Here is a 12,538-nt window from a genome sequence, read left to right as displayed (position 1 = left end):
AAATGTGATGTCCCACTTTTTTGCAGAGTGTTTTTTCCATATCTAGAATATTCTTAAAATTATTACATTTTATACCCATCTTTACTTTCTGATTATCTTTTTAATTATTTTATTTTCCTTTCTTTAGTCACTGAACGGTTTTGCGTTGGTGGTGAGTGCAGATGGAATGATATTTTATGCGTCATCAACGATTGTGGACTATCTAGGGTTTCATCAGGTAAATACATTCACAAATATTTAGAATACTTAGTCACTGTCATTGTAATGACTTTCTGGTAGTCAATCCTGCTAACTGGCTTTCTAAAATGCAGCACTCTACGTTGTTTTGCCCTATCCTTCTACTGCTGATTAGGCATACACTATCACTGAAATGAATTTATTTTACTATGCCATTTCAGACTAATTTTCTTTTTTTTGTGTATGTGTGATCTGACAGGTGAAGATGAATTCTTTGTAATGTTGTTCCTTTTGTAAAGCTTTTGTTAACAGAAACATGATAAAAATAAGATTTAGCTAGAAGTTTCCTTTCAATTTCGGTACAAGACGCTGCTATTTTAGACTGGTTGCCTGTGCATAATAAATATATTTTAAAGTCATAGAATAACAGAACCATGTATTTGGAAAGGACCTCTGGAGGTCATCCAGTCCAACCTCCTGCTCAAAGCAGATCCAGTTATAGCAGGTTGATCCGAGACTCATCCAGTCAATTTTTGAGTTTCTATGACCCCTCTGGAAGACATGTTTCAGTGTTTAACTACCCTGACCATAAATTTTTTTCACTTATATCATGTCCCAGTTTCCCATGTTGCAAATTCTGTCTGTTGCTTCTTGTCCTCCCACTTTGTTCTTCTGAGAAGAGTCGGGCTTTGTCTTCTCTATACCCGCTCGCTCGGTTGATGTAGACAGCAGTAAGTTCTTACTCAAGTTTTCTGTACTTATGGCTGAACAAACCCTGTTCTTTCCTCTCCTGATATGTCATGTGCTCCAGCCCTCTTAAGTGTCTTGGTAGCACTCTCCTGGGCTCACTTTTGCATGCTAATATCTTTCTTTTCCTGGGGTACCCAAAATTAGAGAGCTTTGCCTTTGTAGAACTTCCTGAGGTTGCTGTCAGCCCATTTTCACAGCCCATCAAGATCTGAGTAGCTGTCCTGCTCACTCCAGTTGGTACCCTCTGCAAACCTGCTGAGAGTGGACTCTATCCCGTCATTCACGAGTCAAGAAATTAAACAGGGTTGGTCCCAGCATCAAACCCTGGGGGATGCCACTAGTCACCGGCTGCCAATTGGACTTTTTTATGACTCACATTTGTATATGCACAAAAGAATTAAGAATAAAAAGAATCATTTCAAGATGTGAAGTCAAAAAGCAGATGCGAAAAACAGAGGCCTCTGAAATAACTTCCCTCAATCAGTCTTTGCTCTGAAGGTATCTTACACCAGTCTTTATTTTAAGGAAAACATCAACCTAAAGATAAGTGTCTGCCCCACTACACTTACAAATTAAATGTTTCTTCTTGTAATTGTTTCAGACTGATGTAATGCACCAAAACATATATGACTACATTCACGTGGATGATCGCCAGGATTTCTGTAGACAACTGCACTGGGCCATGAATCCTCCCCAGATTTTGTCTGGACAGCAACTACAGGCAGAAACAGGTGGGATTGTATATGTTGATTGGAAACATAGGCACCACTGTACAGAGGTAGAATTGCACTCCACCTACGCGCATGTCTGCTCCACGTCAAGTCAGATTCTTCACTGGAAAGCTGCATAGTGGCCATTTATAATGTTATTGTCCCATAGAGGATGTTTCTTCCTGATCCTTGAAATTTATAAGGTAGTGTGTACCATTGAAGCTACAAAGTTGGTATTTCCCTTATTTTTCTCTGACTAATGTACCTATGGATATTCTTATCCATGCAGAATGAACAACATCAGTGTTCATCCTACTGACCTTCTGTTCACACTGATCAGGACATTAGTATTCCTCTCATTAATGCAAAAAAATCCCGTGCAAAACATTTCTGTACAGTACCACAGTAGCAACATCACTTTCTGCCATTTGTTTTCCCACGCAAAATTATGTAGACAGGAGTCTACAGAAGAACAAGTAGGTTTAGCAATGCACTTTTTCCTCTGAGGCTGTATTTCCCCAAGGATGGCAGGTGAATAAGCGTGCTCAAGTCTTCTCCTACATGAGGCGTTAAGCTGAAATCACAACTATAGAAAATACAATGGGGTTGAAATTGTTAACTTTATAAAGAATTATTGATCCCAGCAAAATGTATGCATTTCACCAGAAGGTGAGGAAGTAACTGAGGAAAGAAACTGAGGAAGCGCAGCCTCCAGATTGGTGGGGAGAAACTTGCAAGAAATCCTTCATCAGCCTTTGTGAAGTCCTCAGGAACACAGCCACGAAACTTTGGTAGAATTTCTTGCAGTTTCCATGTTTTGCAAGAGTCTTACAGATATGTGAGGAACTTCGCAAGATTTTGTAGGAAGTACACAGAAAACAAACTAAACAATGTGCAGGAATATTTAAAACTATAAAAAGTTACAAATATTTGGATTTTTTGTCCCAATATATACAGTGGAGAATTTCAGTTCCTGAGTTCATACTTCTGTACAAATACTTGTGTCTTTTGGGAAATAAATATTTCAAAAGCTATGCACTTGTAGTCCAAAACTGGAAAATGTTTCATGAAAAATCAAGGAGGCAACAGCTGAACATTAGCTAATCAGCCACTGTTCATTTGTCTTTTTTTCCTTGCATTAGCATTTTTCCTTATTTTGTTCCCTTTTCTAATGTATTTTCTGCAATGTCTGATCTCAAAACCAGCAACATCTGTTAACCTGTGTTGCATCATTAAAAATCACAAAAACTCAGGATATTTAAAAAATCAAAGTTTCTGAAGAAACTCACCTGAATGCCATTGCAGAGCTTTTCTTTTTTCTCCTGGTAGAGCATGTGCAGATGTATCTCTACGTGATACAATTTAATATTCGCCCTTCCATAAAGTAATTTTTAGCAATTTCCATAACAGCTTCTTCAATTGGCTATGGAACACCTTCATTCTTTCTTAGTGTGATCTGATATATATTGTCTCCACTGTTGTTCCCAGGAGAAGAATATATTCTCAGTAAATTGTTTAAAGCACAAGAGAATGACAGCACGACAACAGATTATTCTTCCTTCTTAACTCGTTGTTTCATCTGTCGAGTTCGCTGCTTGTTGGACAGTACTTCTGGCTTCCTTGTAAGTATAATTTCACTTAGACAACTGCAGTCATGACATACTAGCTTTTAATTACTTCATATGAAAAATATTTCAACATAAATATTCAACATAAATATTCAACATAAATATTGTAGAGAGCCATGGACAGGATACACTTTTAATTTGCTGTGCACTAACAACAAACACATGAAGACATTTATTAATATGTATAAAGAGTGATGGGAGAAGATTGTAATATTGGAAATTGAAAGAATCTATGAACTTTTATGTTTTAAGCTCTTTTGGACAATATCTGTCCTCAATTTGTACTGGGCCTAGCACAAGCATGGCAAGCCTGAGTTTCAATGATTAACATTAAAGCACGAAGTATTTGCTTTAAGGAACAGGAATAATAATGGTCCATTTTCCCCTTTTGTAAAGGGTCCTTTCATAATAAAAACCAGAATTAGAAAGTCTCTCACACATTCCTCAAGCATCTTTACTAGGAGTGGCTCACTTCTAGAAATCACTTCCCCATTTGCTTAGTAAAGACCAATGCTGTTTCTTCTTATGACAAAGTACGGCACATGCAAAGAAAATGAGAGGATCAGCACGAGACAGTGAAAAGCAACTTCTGTCTCAGATGCTTCATTTGCTGGAAGACTATGGGTCTGAACAGCCGTACCAGTTCGTCATTTCTGCATCCCTGTTTTAATCTTGTAGCTCTGGAAAATGCCCAACTCAAATGGACTGATTTTTCTCTGGTCGTTTTGTGGTAGGTAATTTTTTCACTGAGAGGCAGCAGCTTGCTATTAACTTGATCTCTGCCTTCTGATTATATGGAGATTTGAGGCAGGGATGGATGGTTCCTTCCAAGCTATGTACTTTGTATCTGGCTATCTTGGGCATATCTTTTCCCTTGGCGTCTGCCTGCACAGCCCCTGGGTTGTGCCAGTCCATATATTTCCCAGTGCAGGGGCAAGAGGAAAGAAACTCAGGAACCATCTCACTGGAGAGAACAGAGCATGGAAAAATAATAGTTCCAGCTTCAGAGTGAGGCACAGAGGAAATAGCTGTTTGCACCACCATACGCTGCCTGTCTTGGCGAACAGAACATAACGCAGAAATTCTACTTTAAGTACACAGAAGAGGAAAAAACAAAAACCAGCCTCCAATGTCTCATTTTACTGTTGATAGTACCTCCACTCGCCATACTTCTGAAGTGGCATGGTTTAAACTGTATGAAGATAATGAAATTCCTATTTTTTCTCCCTGTTTCAAAACTGGTTTTGGTGTTAAACAACACGGTCCATAGGTTGTATTAGCATTTTAAATGTTTATACACTAAGTGCTTAAGATAATTCTATTGTTTTTTTGTATAACAGACGATGCAGTTCCAAGGCAAACTAAAGTTTCTTTTTGGACAAAGGAAGAAGTCCTCATCAGGAACAGTATTGCCACCTCAGCTGTCCTTATTCTGCATTGTGGTACCACTTCTGCTCCCTTCTGTGACAGAGATGAAGATGAAAAGCCTGCTTGTGAAAGCAAAACACAAAGCTGATGATGCAGGAGCAGTGAATACAAAGTATTTTCAAATTAATTGTTTAGCAGTTAGTAAAGTATATTATGGGCTTTATGTTTAATAACCATGTGAAAAGCACAAATTAGGCTAAATAACTCTCCTTTTTAAAAACTCTTTCTTAGGAAAGTGAATAATTTATCTGGATTTAACGATATTATACATAATAGCTATGTTATAATATAATATATTGCACTTTATATATAATACATATTAAGTATTATATTACTATATATATAATCTTATATAAAAACTGGAAGGTTAGGATCTCTTCCTAACTTTCCGAAGTTACTAATGCAATAAGTCATTCTACTAGTTTTAAAAGTGGAAAAAAAAAAGCATTTTTACCAAGAGTTCTCAAATTTCAGTACCTTCTAGTAGCACAATTGTTTGGACTTGGGCATTTTGGTAGCAAACAAAGGAAAAGGAAAACTGCAGAAAGCTGAATGTGCATGTGTGTGTGTTCACACAGAGTCAAATGAGATGTATTTGGTGTATATATTTATCTTACAACAGAAGGCTTATGAACACATAAGTCTACAATTGCACTAAATAGCCTGGGGCTGATCACTCGGTAGCAATCACAGAAGATCAGGACAGCTTGTGTTCAGACTCATTTCCTTCCTAACACTTATTTTCGTTACTCTTCTATGATTGAATTTTAGTTGATGTTTGGGGCTAGGATTATGTTTTCCCTTATTTGGTTAAATATAACCTTACGGTGATAAGGTCCATTGCTGTGAAGCAAAATGCTCATCAGTGTGACTGACAGCATCGTAATTTGGCTTTTAATTAGAATATGCTTATGTATGTGTGGATTACTATCCAGACATGTAATGTGGTTCTAGCATATACATCCTTTTGACAAGAATTAAATTACTGAAGGGCTGATATAATGGACTATGCAGGCTTTTGGAACAGAGTTGGAAAGTCATTTCCACTTGCTAGTTTTTCAGTGGCCCAGGTGAAATTAATTGATGATCGGAATGCAGCTCCTAGAAGAGAGGTGCTTTACTTAAGTTTTACTAACTGACTGGACAGTGGCCAAAGATTTGACAAGAATGAAGCGGGCATTTAACTTCAGTGTTTCCTTTGGTTCAGGCCTGAAGCATACTAGCCAGGGATGGTGGGTAAATTTATATAGTCACTTTTTTTCTGATGGTCTTAAAAAAGGGAAAAATTTGTAAAGCAGTGTTATGGACTTTGCACCCTTTCCAAGCCCTAACATGCATTTTGAACAAAAGACTGGAAGAAATTAATTCAAATCATATGACGTTTACTGCACGTTGAAGTCATGCTAACTCTTAAGGTCATTGCTGGTCAGTGTGATGTACGTAACTTGAATGTACCTTGAATAGGCAGAGCAGAATATACACATTTGTCTCAATTCAAGCTGAAACTTATTATTCCAGATATAGTGAGTTGTGAGCAGAATAGTTCTAAATATAACTATTCCTTTTAATTGAATTCAGAATTCCAGTCATACACTAGTTGGAGCAACCGAATGATGCAGGAAACATACATAATTATTTAGTGTTAGTTACTATATAAAACCATAAGTCTTTGCTAATGGTCAACAGCTTGAAGATCACACCTTTCAGAGTCTGTGGTTTTACTGTGTTGCCATTCATTCACATGGAATTTTCCACATTTTCTGTCCTCTACAGCTCCAGTTCCAAAGGTAATTCAGGGCTGTGTGAAGCAGCAGAATTATATGGAAGAAACAGTCATCATGAAGGTGCCGCTTTCACTAATGTGTTACAGATTGCTGAAAACCAAATCAAAGGTGTGTCTGCTAAGTACTTCTGGATTATATACAGTTTATGGAGAAAGAACCTTGTATTTTCTTTTCTCCTGTTAGTTTTTTCGGGTTTTGGTCCCAATGCTCTCTTTTTTTTTCCTCTCTAAAATTCCTTCTTTAAAAAAATGCAAAAAAAATTGTCTGCCTCAAAATATCGTACTGATCAGTCTGCTATTTCAGAGTGGGCAGAAATACTGTGATGCCAAGTTTACAGATATATAAACAATCATAGTAAATAAGAATGCTCAATATATGCTTTCCTAAAAATGGCAGAACTGAATTTAATAAGATTATGTGAAAATCTTAATAATTAATGACAATATCTATCCCTCTTTGAGGAAAACTGGATGACATGTTACAAATGCTAGTTTTCCCCAAAGATCAGAAAACAGAGGAAAATTAGATTGTATTGTCTTTAAAACTCATGATTTGCTTGCAGCTTTGACTCATGCTTTTCCAGTGTTTGGCTGTGGCAATATTATGAGAGCCTATGCTGTATTTCAGATTTTACAATGGATAAAATTTTGATGGTGAGTCTACCCCAATGGGCAACTTCTTCTTGAGTAGAGTTGTACTCAGCCTTCTGTCATACCTGCTGGAAACCTTTAACTTCTTTAAAACTATTCCTCTGTCATAGCCCCATTTTTCATGAACATTTTCCTGTTGGTATAGTACTATTACTGAGAGGGAAAAATTATAATGAACTAATAATAATGAAAAATCCTTGGTTACAGCTTAAGTGCCTCATGAGGTTTTTCAAATTTTATTTTTTAAGTGTAGTTTGCCTAGTTTTGTGACATATTTTAGCTTGTACTTTCCTATGCTGATGATTCCAGGGCAGCAAACAAACCTGTGAACATTCACCTGTAGTTTAGGTAAGAAAAAATACTAAATACTGCTTGTATTAAAATAGATTTTCTTTTAAATTGTATAGCAAAGAATAATGGAGAAAATGGCATTTCTCTAGTCAAAGTACAAACAAATGAAGATCACTGGGTCTGGGTTCAAGCTAACACTCAACTTCTCTATCGAAGTGGTTGCTCAGAATATGTCCTTGCCCAACAGCAAATGTTAAAGTAAGTATATTTTCCAATACTACCCCCCCACCCCGTATTTCAGAAAAATGAATGTATTCTTTCTGTATGAGGTCTTTAAAAAGACTGTAGTGACCTAAGAGAAGAGCTGAATGAGCAGGACTTAGTTTACTTATGAAATGGAAATCTATTTTTGTCTTGGATCATATGAAATGGCTGTTATAATCCTAAACAATATTTATTTCTTTTCTTCAGTCTTTTCTTCTTCCGAAGTTGAGTGTGCATACATACTAAAACAGAATACTTCAAAACCAAAATGCTTGATTGTTAATATGTTTTGACTTTCTTGCACAAAAATGTATTTGGGGTTTTGTTTTACTTTGCAGCTGAAACTCTTCACTGATTTAGTGTCTTGTTTTTTCTACTTTTTAACATTTGATTATGCTAAGCTTTTTTTTTTTTCCCCTGGATGACAGTTCAGCCCATGTTTTTAGCTGTGGTTGTTCAACATAATCTAAACAGGGATGCTCATAGCCATTGTATGTTTGTAGGTAGATACATCTAGTTGGCTGTAGGCTCAGCCTTGGAGCGGAAGCTAATCTCACAGACTTGCATTCAGAGAGGACCTCTCCGCTGGGTTTTACCCTTTCCTCCCAAATAGGCTTTTCTTCCTTCCCGCCATGATATTGTCTGTTCCAGTTTCTATGGGTCTTGTTGAGGTATCTCTTCAAGCTGGTTTGAGGGAAGAGGTAAGAGGGTGGACTGAATGAGCAGGGGCCAGGAGGTGTACACAGCCACCATCTGGCCCAGTGGAAAAAACATGGCTGTTATGACTGTTTTTCTCCTTTAGGCTGCCTTGCAGGTGGAAGAAATAAATGAAAAAGTCTTTGAACTTCTAGAGTAGATATCACTTGCAGGCAGCGTATCTCCCAGGATCCATGTAAATGGCAGAGGAGCTCCCACCTGAGAGTGGTGGAACTCTTTACCATTACTGGGACAGCACAAACGTCATCTTACCATGCTATTGAGAAGCAGATTAAAAAGGGCTGTTTCTTGTATTCAAGTCTCTATTTCTAAGTTGTTTTTTGAGTAATTAAGCACATTCTTTGATGTTTATTTAGTTAGATTTTTACCCTCTGAGTGGTTAAAATCCTTCCTTTGTGCTTGATAGTTCCTGCAGACTGAAGTGTTACAAGAGTTGGCCTTGGAGATTATGTTCAGTTCTGTCCTCCTGATAGTTTGCAATAGCCTTCATCCTTAATACTACTTTTTTTTTTCTGTTAAAATGTATGTTGTATTCCTGGAAACATACATTCTTTTGGAGAATTTTCACTAGATACTATTTCACTGTAAAATTCTTAATTTGGGGGTCTAAGCTTTTGTGATTATTGCATTTTGTTCAGTCCATTGCTTCCCAATTAGACTATTTCCTGAGAAGCTCGTTCTGCAGCAAACTTGTATCATATCATTTGCATCTCAGGACTATCAAAAATAACAATAAAAATATTTAGCAAAGGACTGAAAATATTTGATACCTAATGGAGAAAAAAGAGAGAAAATACTCTCCTTTATTGGTGTACATTTATTACAGTAGGACATTCTCTCTTTGTAACAACATGGACTCCCTCTACTGGAAAATCCTATACTTGCACATTGAGTTCATATCCAAGGAAAAAATTGCTAATAGTGAGCTAAGGAAAAGGCATTCTGAAACCCTTACTAGCTCTCCAGGTTTTCATGCTCAGTTTCTTATTGAGATGTCCACTTCTTGTCTGGAGAGGGAGGGGGTGGGTTTGTTGCACTGATCCTGCCTGGTTGGGAATCAGCATGTTCGTGAATTACAGACAAATCCTGAACCTGAAGATTTGGACCCCAAGTTCTGAAAACTGCTGCATTGGGCATGGAAATGCTCAGGCAACTTTCTCTGCCAGAGCAGTTCACTAATGTTGAGTACTTCAGCTGGAGGTCATGGAAAATGAATTCACTGGCCATCTTAGAAAACAAAAGACAACGTGAATTTAGACATGTAAAACAAACCTACGCCCAATATGAACATCTGTGACTATTCTGGACACTTAATTCAGGCATTTTATTTCCTCGGCTAACTCTGCATTCTCAAAATATAAGACCCCCATGGTTCCCCCTCAAATCACTTTGATCAGAAAATTCTTATGTGTCTAAATAATTCCTTGTTAACAAAATACACCTCATTTAAGATACTGTTTGCATTTTATCTCTAGATTTTTCTGCACACAAATATAATTTAGATACATTTTAAGGGAAGAACAAAAGTGTAAGGTAGTTACCATACAGTACTACAATACTTAAGGTCTTTGTGAACTGTGTGCCTGAAATGGAAGAGTAAATGCATGTCAGAATTTAAATGAAACAGTGCCACAGAAAGGTAGCTGTGCACACACATTCACGCCCAGATGCATGCACACTCTTTTTTTCTCTGGAACAAATGCAAATGTTATATGGACAAGAGCGTGAGAGTCCCATATTAAGTTGAGGATAAGGTATTCCTTGTAATGTATGTTGAGCCATTCCGTTTGTATCCCAAAAAACATCCATTTAGAAACCTCTGATTGACTGATTTTTTTTCTACTGTTATTGAAAGGGAAGAAGATGAACAACTGAAGATACCAAGCAGTTTTGCCAGTTTGAAGGGAAACCTGGAGGGACTTTCCTATAACAGTGCCATTGAAACTCTGGGCCAGTGGAAGCATCTTAACTGGACAGCAGTAAAAAATGAACAAGATAACGTAAAAGTGAAGTTTGAGCCTCATACAAACGGTGAGTGTTTTATGCAAGAGGAACCTCTCACTTCTAACACACCAGTTTTAGGCGTTCAAAACAACTGCACCACAAACAGTAGCTGGACTTTAAGAAACTCAAGCTCTTGTTCTATGAGCCAGCGAATGAACACATGTTCCAACAGGAGAGCTGGATCATTCTACAACAGAGACCAAAGTTTCTTAAATTTAGCATCAACTTGCCCTTCCCACTGGGGAAGTGCAGAAAGCTGCCAGTCTTACTCGGGCGTACAACAGCGTTGTGCGGAGAACTATGCAATGGACCATCTGAAACTGCAGAGACCGTTAATATCCTCAGAGTCTCTCTATGACACAGCCTTTCCCTTGGAGACGCCTATCAAAATGGAATACGATTCTGATTCTGAAAACATTGCTGACAACTACCTGACATCGCAAAACCGAGCCTGGCTAGATGAGAACGGCTCGGTGAGAAAGCAGGTGTTTAGCTACCCCAATAGAGTGCATCTCAAAACAGAACCGGACCTCTGTGAGCCAGCCTCACCTTGTCAGAAGCCAAGGCACTGCCTCTACACGCCTCATAACTGGCAATGCATCGTAGCAAATCATCCCAACAACCTAAACCTGAACAGATCTTGCAAGGGTTCACGTACCAAGGAGGTGGCCCCATTTTGCCCTCAGAACTCCTCTGGGTGTTTGGAAAGCATGCCCGACCTGCCACACACAGCATGCTACGGCCACTTCTACAGTCCCAGTCCAGGGGAGGAGAAAGAGCAGAGTAACGAGGTGTTTAAAATGCCATGCGAATTTAAAAACCCCTGCTTGGTTCAAGCAATCAAGCGTGAGCCCCTGGATTCTCCACCATTGTCCAACAGTGGACAGAACAGAGTACACATGAGCTTCCCTGAAAATACATTGGCAGGTCCTGTGCCTCATAAAACCACTGAATGTACATTTTTACAATAGATTTTATAACATTTGGAATATTTATAATGTTAAAAGCAAGAAGTTGTAGATTCTCTTCCAGTTGGGTTAAATGAGTTACTCCAAAGTCAGTGGAAAGATTTTGAGTGTGTGTATGTGTGTGCATCTGTGTGTGAGAAAAAACAGACACAGACACACACACATCCTATATCCTCTACCCCGGCTACTGCCTTTCTCTTAGTAATCTTTGGAAACAAGGAAAGAAAGCAAGCAAGAAAGCAAGCAAGAAAGCAAGCAAGAAAGCAAGCAAGCAAGCAAGCTAAAACCTCAGGCACAGAAAAATAATCATTACTCACTGCACAGGTATACCTGCTAATTTGTCTTTATCATCTTTCCTCTCTTGTCTACAGTTCATTACCAAGGTCTAGCTATTTCTGTTTCCTGCCTTTGTTCTGTTTGTTTTTCTCAAGCTGATGTGAAGCCTCTGTGCAAAGAGAAAATGTGTATGGTCTTCAATGTGGCCAGTTTACCTTAGGAGTTTTTGCATTTTTATTTTTTTGCTACTCTAATGAGAAGCATCAGCTATTCCTTTATCTCAACATTAAATTGATGGCAACAGGCAAGGGCTTCCCAACATAACTTAATTTAAAAGGATAGCATTAATTAAAACAAATTACTTTCACAAAATGCATTAGAAATTATTTCACTTAAAACGGAAGTTCTTTCCAAGTTTCCTTGCTAATACTAATGTTTTAGTACCCATATTTTTCCATTTTAAAGCCATCAGCCTTTCATGTTGCTGTTTGAAAGACTGATGGGATGTTATCCACTTCTATAAATGAGTTACAAAGTGCTGTTAAATGTACATGAGAAGAAAATATTTCTCCAATTATTTTCCTTGCTGTTACTTGTAACATTAACAAAGGAAATGCACTTTTTTATTTGATAGTATCTCTTTGACTGATAGCAGCTTGTTAGACATTGTCACCTGACATCAAAACCAAATCCCACACTAAGATTAGACATGCTCTTTCCAAAAGCATCCTAGTTTCATTCCCAAAAGAAACTCTTAATCTCACTGAGAGCTAATGGGAGGGTGTATACTTTTCAAAAGCACTTTGGTACACTTCGGTGCTTTTGAAAACAGATCTGTATGCTTTCCTTTGAACCCAAGCAGTAATGTATTGCCACCAAAAAAAAAAAAAA

The 12,538-nt window shown here is 37.8% G+C and overlaps 1 protein-coding gene across 1 annotated transcript in view; it reads left to right on the top strand.

Moving 5' to 3' along the window:
* Positions 1–11,374, top strand: part of AHRR (aryl hydrocarbon receptor repressor) — a 65,999-nt gene extending 54,625 nt beyond the window's left edge. The window contains exons 4-10 of the mRNA XM_075706185.1: positions 128–217; positions 1,529–1,658; positions 3,126–3,259; positions 4,606–4,805; positions 6,467–6,585; positions 7,535–7,676; positions 10,255–11,374. Coding sequence (XP_075562300.1) covers positions 128–217; positions 1,529–1,658; positions 3,126–3,259; positions 4,606–4,805; positions 6,467–6,585; positions 7,535–7,676; positions 10,255–11,374 — 1,935 coding nt within the window. The remainder of the gene's footprint in view (positions 1–127; positions 218–1,528; positions 1,659–3,125; positions 3,260–4,605; positions 4,806–6,466; positions 6,586–7,534; positions 7,677–10,254) is intronic.
* Positions 11,375–12,538: the final 1,164 nt, after the last annotated feature.

Source organism: Pelecanus crispus, chromosome 2, assembly GCF_030463565.1.
Source record: "Pelecanus crispus isolate bPelCri1 chromosome 2, bPelCri1.pri, whole genome shotgun sequence".
NCBI lineage: Eukaryota > Metazoa > Chordata > Aves > Pelecaniformes > Pelecanidae > Pelecanus > Pelecanus crispus.
Note: the sequence above shows the minus strand (reverse complement) of the source record. Positions and strands in the feature narration are given on the sequence as shown.